This window comes from Misgurnus anguillicaudatus, chromosome 11 (genome assembly GCF_027580225.2).
Source record: "Misgurnus anguillicaudatus chromosome 11, ASM2758022v2, whole genome shotgun sequence".
NCBI lineage: Eukaryota > Metazoa > Chordata > Actinopteri > Cypriniformes > Cobitidae > Misgurnus > Misgurnus anguillicaudatus.
Window position 1 is genome coordinate 3,669,878 of NC_073347.2, and position 19,774 is coordinate 3,689,651.

The 19,774-nt window shown below is 37.4% G+C and overlaps 1 protein-coding gene and 1 long non-coding RNA gene across 6 annotated transcripts in view; one reads left to right on the top strand and one right to left on the bottom strand.

Moving 5' to 3' along the window:
- Window positions 1-3,372: 3,372 nt before the first annotated feature.
- LOC129416420 (uncharacterized) overlaps window positions 3,373-19,774 on the bottom strand; it is a 30,472-nt gene continuing 14,070 nt past the window's right edge. For 2 of the 5 annotated variants that reach the window (XR_012371972.1, XR_012371969.1), the window contains exons 4-7: window positions 4,984-5,733; window positions 4,770-4,834; window positions 4,248-4,348; window positions 3,373-3,867 (exon numbers count right to left, since the gene is read on the bottom strand). This is a non-coding gene — a long non-coding RNA (uncharacterized lncRNA). The remainder of the gene's footprint in view (window positions 3,868-4,247; window positions 4,349-4,769; window positions 4,835-4,983; window positions 5,734-19,774) is intronic. The other 3 variants (XR_012371970.1, XR_012371971.1, XR_012371973.1) reach the window with 3 other exon arrangements.
- LOC129416419 (uncharacterized) lies at window positions 9,433-13,062 on the top strand. Its single transcript, XM_073872843.1, has 5 exons — window positions 9,433-10,669; window positions 10,834-10,934; window positions 11,112-11,162; window positions 11,283-11,660; window positions 11,746-13,062. The coding sequence occupies exons 1-5, from the start codon at window positions 9,523-9,525 to the stop codon at window positions 11,899-11,901; spliced, it is 1,833 nt and encodes a 610-aa protein (XP_073728944.1). The 5' UTR covers window positions 9,433-9,522; the 3' UTR covers window positions 11,902-13,062.

Genomic DNA, 19,774 nt, shown 5'->3' on the forward strand with positions numbered 1-19,774 from the left:
AAAAGGTAAGATGCGAGTTAAAGCAAAAAGTCTGAATTTCATGCTGATAAGTTTACATAAAGTTATTGTGTTGTTAATGCACGTGTACATGTAGACACACCAGGTGGTGCTCGTGTACTTGATATTTTACCCGCCGTTTTTCTTGACCGGCAGAATACGCAAACAAATTTTAACTCCATTAATTTAACAAAAAGCGACCAAAATGAATAAAACATCCCCGCAATTTAAGATAAGAATTACGCCGTATGAGGTCTTGTTTTTAAATGTCCCTCACGATCCCTTAACTATGGTTTTTATGTGGTAAAAGTGTAGTAACCATGTTTATTGGTGTATTGATTACTATTAGCAAAACCAGTGGTATTTTGTGGTAACAATGGTTTTAAGTACCGTTAACCATGTTTTGTTGGATGTTTAATTATTATTACATTATTTCATTAGTACATTATTACTTTAAGATGGTCCCTAAATTCACACACACATTATGGGGTGGTTTCCCGGGAAGAGATATCTTAAACCAGGACTAGGCCTTAATTTATTTAGGAAATATAACTAGTTTTAACAAACATGCCTTACTAAAAACATTACTTGTGTGCATTTTGAGGCAAAACAAAGGGCCCTGATGTATTTTAAGATATGTCAGTGCAAGTTCCTTTCAGTTTGGACAGCTCTTAAATTTATTTAAATCTCAGACTAGTCTAATCCCTGTCTGGGAAACCGCCCCATTCGTTATTTATTTAGTAGTCTATATGAAATTATTTGCTACACGTATGCATCAGCAGTTCACTTTAAAATACACTAATTATTATGGACAGGGCCAGATTAACACTTTGTTATATCCTGGGCAACAATATTCAAGGGCCCCATCATCACGACCCCAGGATCACCATAATATGGTCATATACAGAATATATTACTGTAATATACAGTAAATATACTCAATACTTCAAATTCTAACTGTCATCAGGTGTATTTTGATTAACAAATATTTAAATGCTCATACAAATGCACTACCATTGTCTAAAAATGAAAATAGGCTTTTACTTAATTATTATTACAAGACCATCATATAGCCTAATATTAGACACCCAAACCAAAGTGAAGAAAATGATCTTTAATTTGCATGTCTGAACTGAACTGAACATCAACGCAGACATGAATTTCCTCACAGAAGTTTAAGATCATATAGGCTACTTGAACGTAGATAATATACAAATGACAGGAAGTTTAACACTGCACAAGCAAACAGGCTGGAAGGCAGCTAAAAACCATCATAAACACCAGCTTATTTTATTTTATTGAAGCCTTACCTCCAGATAAAGTAATAAACTGGATTGATGATATAAATGTTGTTTACTCACATGTGTGTTGTGAACTCTCCGGATTTTATGTTGTGCACTGCTCCACTCGTTCACTTCTCCACATGGTCGGTTACCAGATACAATATTTTGCTCGTGCCCTTGCTGCCCTGGGCCCTTTGGAGGTCTCGGGCCCCTGGGCAATTGCCTAGTTGCCCGTATGGTTAATCCGGCCTTGATTATGGACAGGAAATTACATACAAAACAACTTTTTGTTATCTTAAGTTTACATACATTATTCTTAATGCACGTGCACAGATAGACACTAGGTGGTGCTCAAGTACTTTTTACCTCATTTTACTTTTCCTTTGGCACATGACATCACTTTTCACTTAAGCAATACAGAAAGTATGATTGTGATAAGCAAATGTGATATTTATTTTATACAGTTGAATAAATAATAGATTAAAATAAGTGACAAGTTTTAGACACATATTGATCACTTCAGTTAAAGCATTCATTTCATAACATTATTTATTGAATTGCAGTGTTGGGATGGAGATGTGATGATGGTGGAATGGATTTTGTCCTTCCATGTGCCGTCCCTGACATAGTCCCGAACAACGGACATTTGTTAGACAGACGCGCCGGGAGTTCACATCCACGAGGAGGAGTAAAGGAGTTTACTCCTGCATTTGAGGAGGCGAACAGCCCCACAGGTCAGATGGAAATTTTGTGTTCTTGACAATCTTTAAATCTGTACCATGTTTGTTCCTCAATAGTTTTGTTGGCCCTTGCAGATACTGATATCTTACTACATTAATGTCAGTAAAATAAAGCATCTTACAATAAGAAATTAAGTTTAGACCATTTTTCTAGTGTCTTTTAAACTCTTATTTTAACAGCATTATTAATGCAATAATCATTGCTGTATTTTTAGGAATTTGTTATAAAGAATTAGATACTCAATTACATATACATATTTAATCAAATAGTATCTGGGTGGACAGTTTGTTAAATGTGTTTATTAAGTATTATTACTGAGCACGGTTCTTTGTCATTCTCTTTTGTCATAATGAATGTTCTAATAGTTTATCATTTGCTTTGTTTTTCTTTTTTGGTGTAGAAAAATGCGAGAATAAAGTCTTGAAATCATTAAAGAAGGGATGGAATAAAGTAAAGCAGCCATTCCTTCATAATGATAAAGTGGAAACACTGATTCCTTCAGAGGTTTGTTACATCATTACATTTACTATAACTATCTGTCCATTTATAGACATGTTTCCATCTAGGTTTTGTTATCGACCAAGTGAATATACGTAAAAAAGGTTTTCTATTCAAATGGTGCTAAAATGGTGTCCGTGGTGATGTCACGAATGATGAAAGCGAATTGTCACATTAGTTTTGGTGTATCACAAAAAATCAAATCTTGAGCAAATTATCTACCTAATTTCTCTAATGCTCTTACAATAAAAGCTTAGCCAGGTCCAGTCTCATGTTTGTGGTCTCGGTAATTTAAAATAAATGTGCTTTCACCAAAGGGACCCGATTATGAGGAGAAAATTTGAATATTTAGGAGAATAAACATGAATCATTTTATGGATAAGTGATTGACATTTCAGCACTTCATGAAGTAAGTTCAGCGCAGCTTGCGTACCCTCCCAACAAACATTTGGACGTGTGATGACCGTTGAAAAGACGTCCGTTCGTCACGTCCCGTCCGCGTTGAAAATAATATCCAAAATGAAAGTTGAGCCGATGTCTTTGACGTCATCTTGCCGTGAATTACACGTCTTTTCTGCACGTCCCTGGACGTCTAAATGCGCCGTATTTTGGATGTTTAAATGTGTTGCTGCATAGTTTAAATGTATGCATATAAAATGAATATACACCCATTGTGTAACATCGTGAAAGGCAATCAATTGTATTGAGGTTTAACACATATTCACAAAGGTTCAAAATCAGTTCAAAATTGGTCCAGTCAGACCTGAACGTCCATAAAACGTTTTAACCACGTGTACTTCACAAACACATTAAAGAACACATTATTTGTGGCCATAACCAAAAAAGAAGCATGTTCTGATTTAGCACTTTTTATTTTTTAACCATTTAACTATAATAACAATTTCAAAACACTTTCTATAAAGGGATAGTTCACCCAAAAATTAATATTTAGTCATTTATTCCCTCTCATGTTTCAAACCTGTATACCTTTCTATGTTCTGCTGAACACAAAGATATTTGAAATAATGTTTTTAACAAAGCAGATCTCACAACCCATTACTACAATTGTAAAAAAAAAATATTGACAGTTAATGGGTTGTGAAGTTACAAACATTCTTCAATCCTTGTGTTCAGCAGAAAATAGAAAGGCATACAGATTTGAAACATGTGGATAAGAAAATTATAACAATTTTCCTTTTTTGGTGAACTCTCTCTTTAACACATTACAGCTGTTAGGCTTTTTTGTATCCACCACCCCCAGCTCTTCCTGGAGCGTGCTTGAGGTGGTCTGCCATAGCTGCATCTATTTCCGAGTCTGTGGCATTTGGGCTCCACCTCTTCACAGCATCTTGAAGGAAGAGAAGAATATGTTTCTTTTTAAAATAAATACAATTAAAATTTTGAGGTAAATGACATGCACTTACTTTCAAAATCTTTATGGTCTACAGCTAAAATGATATATTCATATTATATATATTATTGTACAAGATATGTTCTGCTTTAAATAAGTGTTAGATCAGTTGTGGGGGAAACAGCATTTGTCCCCTCCCTCTACAAAACCACTGTGGTGCCCTTGAGAAAGACCCTTAACTAGGTGTGTAACTGTCAAAAAATGAACAGGGTATTTCTGATAAAGACAGGTGAGCTGTGATGTCCCCTGAATAGATCAAGCATAACATTAAACATTACATCAATATAATTACATCAAAATAACATTCCCTAAATTACCTTGAATAACATAATACAAAGGTGTGCCTTTAAAAGACTTCTTTTCCAGATGTCCACCACCCCTCATATTGAACTTTGCCATAAGACAATTAGACATCATTCTGTGAAAGAAATGTAAGATTACTTCACCTTAGACAAATAACCTAAAAGGTCAATAAATCACAATTAACAGTAATGAGCAATTGCATACAATGTTCAAACATACACTATGTGTTAACACTTCACAACTTCACTTGTTTCATCTACCAACTTCACTTGTTTCATCTACCATGTAACAAGTGCTATGAACTATATCCTCATCCATAAGTTTGGGTGACAAGTAACGGCTTACACTGAAATTATGTTTTGATTTCTTGTTTTCAGTATGGCTAACTGTTTAAGTCACTACGAACATTAAAACTTCTGAAAAAGTGATGTGTGACTGAAATGAAGTAATATAAATAGCTGGGTTAATTATGGTGGTACTCAATATATATTCCTTAAATATTATGCAGGATTACACAATTCAAGAGAAATACATACCTGTTCATAACGTTGTTCACGCAGTCTCTGACAGAATATCCACCAACTCAAGACAGTTTCTGGACCTAAATGTGAAAACAATGGAAATAATGTTATAGAAAGATAGATGGAAATATATATACATATTCTTTATGTCACAACTTACGCAGATCAACTTATCAACATCTTTGATGTATTCATAATGCAAAATACACAGTCATATAGCATTTCTTACTTCTTGCATTTGAAGCTGAGGCCATAGGTGAAGAATCAGGTAGTCTCCATCCGGTAATTTTTTCGTTGTGTTACTTCACCTGTACAAATAGAGTTAATGTTATGGTAGTGTAATATTTTAACAGTAAATAACTTTACAGTACTGCATTAGTTATGAAATCAGCTGGCTGTACTTTTAGGTCTTTGTGGTTGCAATGACAGACATTATAAGCTCTGTATTTGTAACTATTAACTCAGATTCAGAGAAATGTAAATGTTTATACTCCAAGCTGTGTTGCCACTAATGTGAAATCTTGTGATGCACGATAAATCTGCGATTAGATTTGGAGGTAGGATTATTAGGATGAACACAGCGGCTCTGGCTAAATAAGATACAAATACATCCTACAATCGTGTTAATTTTGTGTTTAGAGTTGGGTTTGGGTGAAGGATTAGGATAAAACAGTGCTCATCTGGCGAGATTTCGTTTGCTGTATCCCTTCTATCCACAACCGCAGGCGTGGCGGGGATGTTTTATGCGCGGCGGCCCGCCACGGTAGAATGTATATAGCGGAAACACTGAAATGAGAATGACATTATAAAGATGGAACTGTATGCAATTTAGAGCCAAGCAATGTGTTTGTATAGTGTGGGAATGCACAAAAAAGCATCAGTAGCACGTACACAGCATCAGTGTCACAGCTTATTCTAGGGTATAGATCAATCACACCATCTTGATACCGATGTTTACTGTCATGATGTGTGCCATCACCTGTGTAAACAAAAAAAAAACACCAAAACAATTTATATACATTTTTTAGTTTCATATCAAAATATATAAAAAAAATTTGAAAGCATGATTATTATCCATAGTATTAAGCAAAGCAGTCAAAAACTTACAACTTACAGGAGTAGTCAAAGTCAGGCACGTCTCATCCAAGTGTGTTGGACACAAAACTTGATCTTTAGAACAAACAAGGAGACAAATTAGAACATTAACAAATGTGTAGACTGTTTAAGCCATATCTACACAATTCATATATCTACAGTTTGCCATACCTTATTTTTTATTGTTTGTAGAATCTGCAACATCTTTATTTGGTTTGTGTTGATCTTCAACTGTAATTAAAATGAAATTGTAATTAATGATATTTACACCACAAATAACATCTCCCATTTGTTTAAGTGTATTTTCAAATGGATTGGATTTTGAATGGTTATATTTTGGAGGAGGATCTGGGTAGGACACAGTCCTTTTAACAGCTTGTTTATTTTTATTTGGATTAGGTTCTGCTTTTCCTTTGTACAAAACAAAAGCAAAGGAAGTTAATCAAACACTTACACTGAGCTTTTAATACAGAACAGTATTTAACATTTTACATCTGCAATGTTATCATTACCATCATGCCAAATGACTTTTCTCTTTCAGATAATTTACTTTCTGAAAGAAACTCTCAAAAGGCTACATAAATAAGTTAAAGTAATAACTTTGACTATCATTAAACATACTTTATGGTATACCATATATAAGTTCAGAGTAACTTTAAGCCGTTACTACGTTAGCTAATTTTATGTGTGGACAATCTGGCAACGTTTATTTCGGTTCCTTCGTCAACAAGTAAAACTTAAGCACGTTAATCAAATAATACAAAATGTACTTACCCAATAGTAGGTTTTATATAATATATAGACACAACTCCTTCATAAATTCACCCTCTCCTCGTGGCTTGCTGGCTGCACACGACGTACTTCCGGGAGAACGTGTGACGTGACAACTATCTCGCGAGAAAATCTATCCTAGCGTGCGATTTTGTAAAATATTTTGTTAAAACATTCTTGGCAGCGCAGTTTTGAAATTACATCCAACTCAGACCTAAATGGTAACCGGATATACTTTCTTTACATTTATATGCATACATTTAATAATAAAGCAGGTTGAAAAATGACTAAAATGTATTGTGGCTTTGGAATCACACTGGGCACTTTGTGATTATAATTTTTTTAAACAAGATAAAGTTAATATATTTACTTTGTATACAAATCGTGTATTTCGTAAAGATAATTTTGTTTTTTTCCTACTCGTCTAGTCTAGACGTGTAAAAGACGTCAGTGGACTATTCACAACCTCTTAAAAAAATACTTTTTGCACTTAAATGAATTATTACAGTATTAACCAAGGTGTAGGCACAGCATTTGCATATTTCACAATGACTTTATAGAAAGTTTATGATTTTTTATAGAGGGTCATGATGGACTATAAATGCACGTGTAAAAGACGTCACCTAGTGACGTCCTCTTACAACCGATTCACAACAGGGTATAAATATTGAAGCACACGTAGTAAAAGTCAAAGTAACAATTATACATGCAACCCCATAGAACTATAGACATGTACAAATGTATCTGAATGCATTTTTATGAAATGTTCTGTGCTACATATTTTCACCGATTTGTGCCGTCATACCGCGACTATTTTTGGCCAGGGACACGACGTTGCGGTCGGACCAATGTTTGCTGGGCTCTGTGTATATGGAGGATCGACTCTGCAAATCAAAACAGAAAGTCTCAGGCTGCAATAAGAGTAGGCTTGGGAATCGAGAATCGATTGGAACCGGGACTAGCTTTGCGATTTTCCCGGAATCGTTCAAAAGTTTAAAATTCGATTCCTAGTTTCGATTCACAGTCCGCCGACCGGATAAAGAAACCACTGAACACCAATGAAGAAGCGTCTGTTTCGTGCATAGGCACGTCGAACGTAATAAAGCACCTCGTTCATTGAGTAGAAATAAATGTGTGCCCCGTCTTTGACGCGCTGCGCCGATCGTCCTCTGCTGCCTCTTCCTCTGTCTCTGACCCCCAGCTTGGCACCGCAGTGACTGCACTGCAGTCCGTATCAAGTAAGTAAAACAATATATACAATGAGGGCTCGCTAAATTTCGAAATCCCTGGTAGAAAAAAAGAAACGCTAAAACAATGTTAGTCTCTGAAAACAAAAGGACTAATTATTTTTAAATTACTTGAGTTCGCGCTTTTTGCTGAGCACAAGAACAAGCGCGTACTTGTGAAGAGCGGACCCGGGATGCAGAGGAGCGTGCATCTCAGACGTGAACACGAAAGGAATAATGGTTTTAATTATGCTTTCAGTTTCACTTATTGTTACGTGAGGATAGTAATCACTGACAAGACGACGCCGTACATACTACCTAACAAAATGTGAGAGAATGCAAAAACATTAAAATATTTTTCCTATGATAGCCCGACGGGCAGAGCGAAGATGCATTTTGATGAACCGACAGGAATTCGCAATAGCCCCGCGACGTCGGGCTAGCGATTTTGCGAGCCCCGAAAAGAATGCCTTGCACCAACATTGAGCTAACAAATTAGCCCATGTATTTTTTCATAGACAATTTACGAGCTAAGAGTGCGAATGTTAGTTAGCCCATCAGTGGGAGCACGGTAACATGTTCAAGTACCTGCAGCGGCATCATACACTTCATGTGTTTTCATGAGGTTTTTAAAAATAAATCTCTCTTGAGGAAAGTGTACCCCTGTAAAAATATATTCATAATTTATAATATTTATATTCAAGTTCATAGATTTGATATTTATATTGTTGAAAACAGCCATGTGAGAAATTAATAGTAAAGTTCATAAAAAGTCAAAAGTTTATAAAATTAAAATTGATGGAGAAGGTCATACTATTTCCTTCAGAAAGACCATTGGTTAGCTAGCTCATTTAAAATATACTAAACATTTTTGACCCTGCCTCTTAAAAGAATCGGAATCGAGAATCGATAGGAACCGGAATCGAAACAAGGAATCGGAATTGGAATCGGAATCGTTCAAATTCAAACGATACCCAACCCTAAATAAGAGCGCCTATTGTTTGCTGTTATGCCCTTCAGAGGTTGCGCGTGATGAAGATCTATCATGTGACATCACATTTATTTGCATTAAAGCTATTTAAAAAATTTTTTTTGAGGTATTGACATTGTGTTTAAGCGCTAAAGCATTTTTTTTTTTGCTAAAAAGCCTTGGATGGAAACATTTATCTGTCTGTCTGTCTGTCTGAAGCCGAAAGTATACTAGGGACGTCCGCGTATGCGTGCCGTCCGCATGACGTCATTTTCGTCATCAAGAGGGTCCGCGGCCGGCCGCGCGGACCGTCCGCGTGCAGCCCAAAATTTGAGACCGCGCATGGGCATGAAAATATTTAGACAGGGCACTCCACTATAAACAAATATACAAAGGAAATAGACAGCATTTGCACACACACTATCGTTTTTCTTCTTTAACTTTTACTTCTTCCAAGAACAGAAAGCTCTGGAGCATGTTTGTTTGATTGCTGTTCTTTGTTGTCTTGTTGTTTGTTCTAAACTGTGTTTGCAATGGTGGATCTGTTACTTTTATTCACCTATCCTAATGTTTTAATGTACTGTAAATGTCGGCAAATCAGTGTTGCCCTGACAGCCTGTTAGACTAATAGTTTGAATAAGAAATCATTTGTATTGCGTATAATGTCGAACGCGGCCGCGGGGAGTATACTAGAAAAGCTGCACGGATGCGTGCGCGTGAGCCGGATGCGGACGCAGAAAAAAGGTATACCCCGGCCTTAACCCACCTCTGGTCTTCTCCACAGCTTAATGCAGATTCAGCTAATGTAAAGGATGATGCTGGTCTGGCGAGCTCTGAATTAAACAATAAGATCAAACCGGAAAAACAACGAATGGCATTCTTTGACTGTCTCCGGAGGGGCAAGGTGGAGTCAGTGCCGACTCCCCTGCTTAAAGCGGATCCAGCTATCCCTGATGTTAGGGAAGTTGTTGATCTTGCATCACAGTCAAAGACCTACGTTGGTCCGAAGAAACAGAAACAAAAGGCTTCAAAGAGCCGCAAATCTAACCTCCAGGGAGAAAAAGTGACTGTTGTGCCAACTCAACAGCCCAAGGCTATTTCAGATATTCCTGTTGGCATGGATGTTCCTGCTCTGGCCGGCCCCCAATCAAAACCAAAGATTCGTCCGGATAAACGCATGACATTGACGCAACGCTTCTTTGGATGCTTCCGGAGGGGCAAAGTGGAGTCGATGCCGACTTCACAGATTGAGGCCGATCCAGCTATCCCTGATGCCAGGGAAGTTGTTGATCTGGCAGATTCTCAATCGAAGAGTGTTGGCTTACAGAAACAAAAACAAAAGGCTTCAAAGAGCCGCTCATTTCACAACCCTTGGAGTAAAAAAGGGAAGAGTAAAGTGAAAAAAGATGCCAATCCAGCTATTCCTGATGCCATGGATGATGTGGATCTGGCCAGTTCTGGTGGCATCGCTGCAGCCAATGCCAGGCTACAGACATTAGGTGCCATTCCAGAGAATATTGGGTTAAAAGGTGGTGGAAATCCTGACCCAAATAACGCAAAAAATCCTGGGTCAAAAGATGTTGGAAATCCTGAGGCAAAAGGTGGTAAAAATCCCAGGCCAAAAGCTCTTAAAGCTCTTGGAAATCCCAGACGTCCTTGGATTCCTAACCCAAGTAGAGCTAAAAATCCTGGTCCAAAAGAAGATAAAAATCCCAGACCAAAAGATTTTGAAAATCCCAGAAATCCCTCGCTAGAAGATGATAAAGTTGTCAGGCCAAAAGTTATAAATGTTGTTCAACAAGCTTTTGAACCGCCAAGCGAGAAGAAACCAGATGATCCCTCAGTGCCTAAAGGTGAGTGTACTGACTTCATTACTCCTACGGTGGGTTGCACCAATAAGTGAAATGGTTTCTTCATCATATTCTTCTGTACCTGGAAATGTATGCTGTACCTTTCATCTGTGAGTATATGAGTGTTAACATGTACTGTCACCTCATCATTTTTCTGTGTTTTTCAGACACTTTTGATTCTAAATATCAACTCTTGGAGGATGAAGTGCTTGGGGAAGGGTGCAGTGGCAGAGTGTACAAAGGGATTTATAAATCAAATGGCTCTCCGGTAATGCACTCGTATTTATATCAAACACAATGTTTGCTGAAATTTGTATGTTCACTTGATCTAAACCATGTTTTAAAGTTTGTAGATTCTCAAACCTTAAAGTTATGTGTGCAGTGTCAGGTGAGCCGCTTCAGTCAGCTCAAGAGAAATTAACTTTTGTGCTTTTTCTCTTTACAGGTTGCCATCAAGCGAATTTCCAAACGAAAGACTGACACATATCTTCAGTCTGTAAGTTGTCATAAAATTCGATGAAGTGAATTAAACAGAAAATAGACAGTATAGCGATTACGCACCAATACAAGATATTTGTTTCATCTAATTGTAATTTGTTGACCATTTTTTCTCCAGCCTGGATACCCCAAACCACTTATTACAGAAGTGGCGCTGATGCTTAAGTTAAGAGATGCGCCCTTTTGCCCCAATGTCATAGAGATGTATGACTGGTATGAGACTAAACACTTTTACACGCTCGTGATGGAGTACCCACTGCACAGCGAATCCTTGTTGAAATTTGTTCAGCATGAAGAAAAACTAAGTGAAAATACAGCAAGACATCTCATGCGTCAGGCGGTACTGGCAGTGCAACACTGTCTGGATAATGGAGTTTTTCACACCGACATCCATCCCGGAAACTTCTTGATGCAGCAATCAACAATGAGCCTGAAGTTAATTGACTTTGGGGCTGGACATTATCTGACGCATGATGATGTCTGTGATACCGATGACTTTACGGGTGAGCTGCATTTTTTTAATATAGCGGAGTATTGAAATCTGTTGTTTCTTTTACAAAATGACTCACAATGATGTTTTGTTTACGGGAGCTCCATGTTACACCCCATTATACGCCATGCAAACAAACGTCTGGGCCTTAGGTACTGTGCTGTACTACATGGTGCTTGGAACTTTCAAAAACATTAATTCCAGGAATCTGAAGACAATTGAGAAGGATTTATCAAAGGGTGAGTGAAAATGACTGATCAACATGCACACACAAAGTCTCTGATCAAAGCCACAATAAATATTATCAGAGGATACGGTCTGTCTGGCAAGATGTATTTTATTGTGTTTAGCTAAACAGTCATTTAGTGGCTCGCCGATGTATTACATCACTGTGCCATCATCTTACCCTGAGGTACTGTCTGTCTGTGACCAGGGGCCCTTTAGATGATAGACAGACAACAAAAATGACAACAAAAGTGTCTCTTTATGCCATGATCATCAGGGCCGCATTAATGCATGGGCTTACCTGGGCTTAAGCCCAGGGCCTCGGGCTGGGAAGGGCCCAGAGTTGCCGGAAAAAAATAACTGCCGCATTTTATAAAAAGTTGATACTCCCTTTAAAATTATGCTTAATCGCTTTGCTTTGAATGTTCGTGCGTGAATGCAGTTCCTGCGCAAGAAAATCTCTCACTTACTATAGGCTACCCTGCAATCATTAGTGAGCTTTTTAAAATTTCTGTCTGAAATATCCATTATTGCATTTCTGAAGGCAACACAGACAGCTTTCTGATAAAGTGACCAAAAGTGCCTTTCAAGTGATGAACAAAGACTAAACTGAGGACACGTTTTTATCTTAATATGAAAGACAACGTGTATATAAACATTCATTAAATGATTCCTCGTAACATTTTAAAGCCAAGATGTACAGAACAGCACACAAAGATATTACACAAAACGTTTTTGATAACTAAATCTAATAAATAACAGATTAGATTCTGCCTCGGAAGCCACGGCTAAGTTCAGCGATCGTTTCATTTTGAGATTTAGCGTGGCAAGGAAATAAAAGACGAGAAGTGTTACTGTAAATTATAAAAAACAAGCTTTATATACAATTACTTAAACGGTTTATTTATAACCAAAAAACACTGAAATTAAGGATTTTATAGACACTATATATGCTTTATTATTTTGCACAAAAATATCTGATTGCTTACTTTCACTTTGATCATCTCTGTATTCACAAAAACGGCTTACCTGTTTTGTAGCTCAACTTTTGACAAGTTAAGCAACCTTTTTAAATACATTTTAAAACTTATACTTGTCGAAAAAATCAGTTTTTTGATGTTACGTTTGATGAATGCCTAAATATGATCACGCAGAGCACCTAGCACGTTCGGCTAAGTTGAATGTGACATCGACACAACGAAAAGCAATCCAAAACTTACAGAACTTAAATTAGATCAGAATTTACCTTTATAATTAATAAAACATAAAAACAAAATAAAGTCAGAATCAATAGGTGCAGAACATGGGTGCAAAATGCCTAAATGCGCAGGGGAATAAAACCCACAAATAGTTTAATCAGACAACACTAAATAATCTATAAATTAAATAAAAACAAGGAAATATTAAAATTAATTTTAAAATAACGAAAGTATAGAATTACTTGTTTTGTCTTTTTAATTGCAGAAACAAAGAGACTTTGCAATGGTTTCTGGATATGGACGTCTAGCCCTGTCACGGGATTTAGGCTATTAACAGACTTTAAAAATATTTATTAAAAGCTACTATATTATTTACTTAGTATTATCATAATAGGATGTATATTTTTTATATTGGGAGAAAGCTGTTAAATGTGAAATCAGATACTGTGCACTCTTATACAGCCAAAATGAAATGATCCTCAATTTTATAACACATCTGCGACAATTGACTGTGCAGTAGTCGAATCAGGCTTCTCCTGTCAAAGCATCGAATCTTAGACTATTCGGGTCACCTAGGACTATGTGCATATGTTATTCAGTGATATTTGTGTATATTGCGGGCATTCTGATATGGTTTTAATATTTTGTAATTCCATTTATTCCAGCAAAATAAAAGCCTGACAACTTGCACTTAGTGATTATAAAGATTGTGTGAATGTATGCTGCAATTCTGGTGGATAAAGGGCCACACAAAATGATAAAGCCCAGGGGCCCCTTACAGTGTTAATGCGGCCCTGATGATCATTATTGTCATTTGTGTGTCATGATGACTAACCAGCTCTCTCCTAAATCTTGTGCAGAAATCTGTGATCTGGTAAGATGGTGCCTGGCCCCGAATCCAAGTGATCTTCCGACGCTCAAGCAGATCTTAGATCATGATTGGTTTAAAACTAAGTCTGACGAAGAAGAGCTACTCTTATACAAAAGGAGGTAACAGACCTTTTCAAGTAGGAAACTGCATTTCGCAGATTACATGCTTTTTATTTTGTGTAGTTAGTTGTATAGTAAGATTGCTTTAAATGTACATTTTCATCACTACAGGGCAATATCCACACAATTAAAAGAAGGATGAAGCTGAATGACTGAAGGAGAGGGAAATGATTGGAGATGCTGTTTTCATCATCCTGAGACGTATGGAGTTTGAAGGAGGTATGAATGAATGCTTTTTTAACTATAATCGCATAATCTCGTGCATAATCAAAGTTTACTGTTAAGGGAGTGTCTTGCGTGTATTTTGTGAACGTGAGCGTCTCTTTTATCATAAATGGTTTTGGCGCATGTGCAGCAGGCACTTATTTTAACAAAACACTTGATGCACATGGATCACATGACGCAACAAACAAATATTTTAAAAACGCAAGCAACACACATGACACTCCGAACACTTATTTTAAATTAGCGTCCCTCGGATGAGCAGTCACGAGCCGCCACTGATATTGTGGCTTTAAGGTTCTAGATATACTATAAATATGACTAAAATTAAATGTTGACATTTTCTTTCTTTCTCATCTTCAGGTTGTATTTCAGACTTCATGAACACAGACCGCTGGCTGAACGTCTGATGCAGATCCTGTCTCATCCTTGAACACATAAAAAAAACATTTTAATTCTTAATGTTTTTATATTTTTAAAGTTGTAAAATAAAGTATCTAATATATAGTAAGTCCTCTATAGAATCAGCTATGTCTGGCTCTCTCTAGGGTTTTTTTTCTCCTAGGAGTTTAGGGAGTCAGGTTTATTAATGTAAAGCTGCTTTGAAATAATTAAAGATGCAGTTTGTATTATTTGCGCCGATAGATGGCGCCAGATCAAACAACAACAATGATGTTGTTTACTGACGCTCTGAAGCAGCGTGGAATTATGGGATTTGTAGTCTTTAACTCAACCGCTGATGGCCATGAATCAGACGAGAACGAGAAATCACGTTGATGGATAATGTAATCAAGTCTTATAAATGTTGCGTTTGATGACATCGTTTATTTCATTATGTAAGTTTATATGTGATGTTCAAAACGAAATTTTCAGTCATATATATTACAGTATTAGTCCAAATTCGATGGTTAACACAGCACAGAATTTAGTTTTCAACTTACAATCTACAATGATTTTTCACATAATGTATTGACAGTACAAATTTTATTGTGATTTATCTCTGCAATTAGAATGCCAAATAGGGACAAAATACATTTTTAAAACACGTTTTAGAGATTGTGTATGCGGTAACTAGTGTTATTTTGTGGATTTTGGTGTATAAAACCGGTATTTAACCTGGTTTGTTCATTGTATGTTTTTGTATGGTTACATATGTTCTCACTGGCTGTGTTTTTGATGTCCAAGACAAATTTCTCAGAAATGAGACAATAAAGTATAAAGTAAGTAAGTAAGTGAAGTGTCTTAAAATGACCATTTATATTGCTGTACAATACCTTTGATGTGCATATCGTCCGCGGGAAGACGCGCTGATTACAATCTACACACTCATGTTGTGATCAATATAATAGCATACGTTTTTTGAAGGGTTACGAATCAAAACAACTCACCCATCGCGTAAAACACAAGCAGGATCAGAATCTCGGTCTAGTTAAATGTTGTCGTGAAGCTCTTCTCCATCCAGATAATGCAACACCAAATTGATCCTCTCTCGTTTTGTTCCAAACTCTTCTTGGGTCATTTGGTTGGCCCGTACGCTAACAGGAGCTGACACAACCAGCGGCACACGGTAAAGAGTTATCCATAAGTCCATAAGCAAGCGCGTAGCCCGACAGCCGCTATCGCACAGTTACACAATTGTCCACGACACTGGCTGCGTCCGAAACCTCAAGGCTGTGAGGACTGTGAGGACTTGTTGCCTCGCTGCCTCATGAGGACATGACTTCGGACTCGGAGGCCTGAAGGCAGCTCAGAGAAAGGCTTTCCGACGCACTTCAAAGGCAGCGTGTTTGAAATATGAACAGAGAGCGCCTTTGTGATAACTAATCACATATTTGAAAACTACAATACTAATTTCTCGCTAGAAATGCAATTAAAATGTGTAAAAAGTGAAAATATAAGTTTATTTAAACAAAATTTGTGCTCCAGCCGCTTCCTTTGCCGCCATTTTATTTTTTCGAGCTCGACCAGTTTTCTCATGTGGGTTAGGTCAGTAAAGGCGGTGACAAAGGGTCACATGGATATTAACGTCATTGACAGGAGACTGCACTGCCCCGTAACAATGTTTTGAATGGAAATTTTCTCACGATTTACAAGTAGTTGAAAACATTACAGTTACTGCAAATATCTTACAAATTGCACCTTTAAACAATTGTGAAAAGTGCTACAGTATATAAATAAAATTGAATTGAATATGGAAGACTTTTCTTTAGCAGATGTTTTCATTTGCTTTTTTAACTTTTTTACTTAATTAAACTGATTAACTTACTTATGTACATGTTTTTCATATGCAATATCAAACCCTTGACCTTGGTATAAAATACTGGGAGTTAACATAGTAAATTCAATCAGACACAATGTTAAACCTGATGCTGTTTTAACCCAAATAAATAAGTACACTTGACCTAAACCTTAAAATATACCCTTCTTTACTCTGTGTTTCAGTTTAATTTGCATGATTTCTCTCAATCATCAAGACATTTTGATTAGAGAGTAACTAAACCCTAAACCAACTTTTTTTAAGTTAATGATCTGTAAGAATGATGCTTTATTAGTGCTGTTCATTAATTTTAGTAAGTTTTTTGACATTTGGATATAAAGTGTTTCAATACTGCAATATATGGGGCCCTATTTTAACCATCTGAAACGCAAGTGCAAAGCGCAAGTGACTTTGTTGGCGGATCTTGGGCGCTGTTGCTATTTTCCCGGCGGGAGAAATGAGTCTTGCGTCAGGCGCAAATCAATAAGGGGTTGGTCTGAAATAGGTTCATTATTCATAGGTGTGGTTTGGGCGTAACGTCAAATAAACCAATCAGAACGCTATCCAACATTCCCTTTAAACGCAAGGGCGCAAGTTCCATGGCGGGTTGCTATTATAATGACGGATTTGACATGCGCACGCCAGGAGCGGTTCACAGCCGAGGAGACCGACGTTCTTGTAAGAGCAGTCAAAGACAGAGAAGTTCTTTTGTGGCGTGAGAGGAAATAGCCGCAATTGTCTCATCAGCTGCGCCAAGCACTACAATGATGTCAGGAGACGGGGGGATCCCAAGCTTGCCAGCATAAATCGGGCACGCCGGGCACACAGGAGGACATCGCTGCGTCCACCCTCACCGCTGAAAGGGTTTGGGGGCTTTGAAATCGGACACAAGAAACGCAAGCAAGGTCCAACCCCAAAGTACACTTACAAATCAAGTTCACATACATGAAGGTTTCTTATGAAAACATTTTAATTATTATTTAGATAAAACAAATGTAATACAGCCACACAACAAACTTATGAAAATATTTTAATCGTTATTTGCATGATAATTGTTTAACGCTGCCACACAAAATAAATAAAAACTATCACCACAATGCTCACCACAATGATTTCCCTTATCTCATGTATTAATATTTTTTATTGTAACAATTTATGATTTAATGATTTCCCTTATCTTATATTTTTTATTGTAACAATTTATGATTTCCAAAAATAACTGTTGCATCTGTGTAGATTAGATAAGCAATGCGCGTTGTGCACGCTATACATTATGGTCAAGCATGCGCCCTTAACATAGCATAATGAACCACGCGCAACTGACTTTAGACTAGTTTTTTTTGGTTAGTAGCGCAATTGTTTTTTGAAACGGCAAAATAGCATTAGAGATGGTTTGCGCCGGAGCACGCCTCCTTTTTTGCGCTGAACCGCCCAGAGAGCGCAAGTTCATTCCCTAGTTTGCCGACGTGCGTCTGTGGAGGGAAAAACCTGCTGTGCGCCAGTGCAAAATACGAAATGATACATGCGTCACTGACAAAGTCACTTGCGCTGGGTGCAAGATAGGGCCCATTAAGTCAAAGTGTGTTCTGTTTTTTTTTTTTTTTAGGGCAAACAGATCATTATTAAGACTTTTACCCTCTTTTAATTATGCACATGCTTGTCATTAAATCCGTCTATAAATAAAAACTAGGCAAAATGGTGTTATCAGTCAGAAGGATAAATGTTTTATGAACTTATAATAGTAAAAACCGATCAAAGTTCACCTAAACCAGGGGTGTCCAAAGTCGGTCCGGTGTCCGGCAGAGTTTAGCTAAAACTCCCCTCACAACACCTGCCTCAAAGTCTTGCTGCGTCCGAAACCGCCTACTACATACTATATAGTACGCGAAAAGCAGTAGGCGAAGCGAGTAGTATGTCCGAATCGAGGGGCAACCTTCCGATCTCTCTAATGAAGCCAACACGGAAGTGACTTAAACTGCAGTTCATCGACTGGCCGCTTGAGGCTGGCTTCAAAAGGGAGTAAATTCCCATAGACTCCCATGTTAAAAATGGCCAACTTTACAGTAGAAAATAATATGTTTACAGCCTGGTACAAAAAGTGTTTTTGGCCTATATAGCTAATTTTGCCCTTCATGACAACTGTGAGGGGGGTGAATTTTTTTGTAACTCACTAGTTAGATTATATTAAGCCATAAACTTCTGCATAATTAAGGGCGTGGCCGCTTGAGTGTCGGTTGAACAGCCACTGCTGTCACTAGACTCGCGCTAGGCGGGCGTGGTTTCACCTCAGCTTCACCCATGTCCCGCCTTTTTACCCATTTTCGGTTTTCCGCGAGTAATTCCAACGAAGAGGAAGAGGCACGCGGCTGTTTTCGCGCTGAAATGACACGATGTGATGACGACGTATGTCACGTGATGTAGCAACATGGCGGATGTAGTACGTCCGAATCTCATTCATACTACCAGGATTCATACTATACAGTACCTACTGTTTTAACGCCAAGTAAGTAGGTACTTCATCTAATTCAGTACCTACTATACAGTATGCGGTCTCGGACGCAGCCTCTGCCTAGTAAGAGCTTGATTAGCTGTATCATGTGTGTTTGATTAGGGTTGGAATAAAACTCTGCAGAGACACCGGCCCTCCAGAAGCAGGATTGGACATCCCTGACTGTCACGGAGACCTGTGACAAATGACTTTTATTATGAAAGAACTTTTATTTTGATTTGGACTCGCTACATCAACTCACATACCCTTTACATTCATCTCTGACTTGCGCAAAATATACATCAGTTAACACAGAAATGTTTGTAGTTCCACCTGTGTGTGTGTGTTGTTTTGAGGCTGATTTGTCCATATCTCTGACTTGTTTATTTGGTTAAATGTTTAAAAGTTAAATGTTTTGAACAATAGAAATGAAACGTAAGTGTTCATGTGAAAAGTTTTTTTATTCTGTTAAATGCATCCATTTACATATACAAACAGATATACTTACGTATTGGTTCATCATCCCATTCCAAACAGTCAAACCGAGTCAAAGAGTTGGAAAAAAATGTTCCCCTTAATGTCCAAAATCACTGAAATTACAGGGATTTTACAGATGAACAAAAACTAGTACATTACAAAACTAATAGATCTGTGGATTTTAGCTGCTTTCAGTTGATGCCTGATCTTGACTCCTCTTTGGTTTAGCCAACCGATCCATTTTTATGTTATTAAAACAGAA

What these genes read in the sequence shown, in the direction of transcription:
- LOC129416419 (XM_073872843.1), top strand. Translation starts at nt 9,523, where the DNA reads ATGCGTGCGCGTGAGCCGGATGCGGACGCAGAAAAAAGGTATACCCCG. An exon ending in ATAAATCAAATGGCTCTCCG is followed by an intron (nt 10,935 to 11,111) that starts GTAATGCACTCG and finishes TTCTCTTTACAG; the next exon opens with GTTGCCATCAAGCGAATTTC. An exon ending in ATGTCTGTGATACCGATGAC is followed by an intron (nt 11,661 to 11,745) that starts TTTACGGGTGAG and finishes AATGATGTTTTG; the next exon opens with TTTACGGGAGCTCCATGTTA.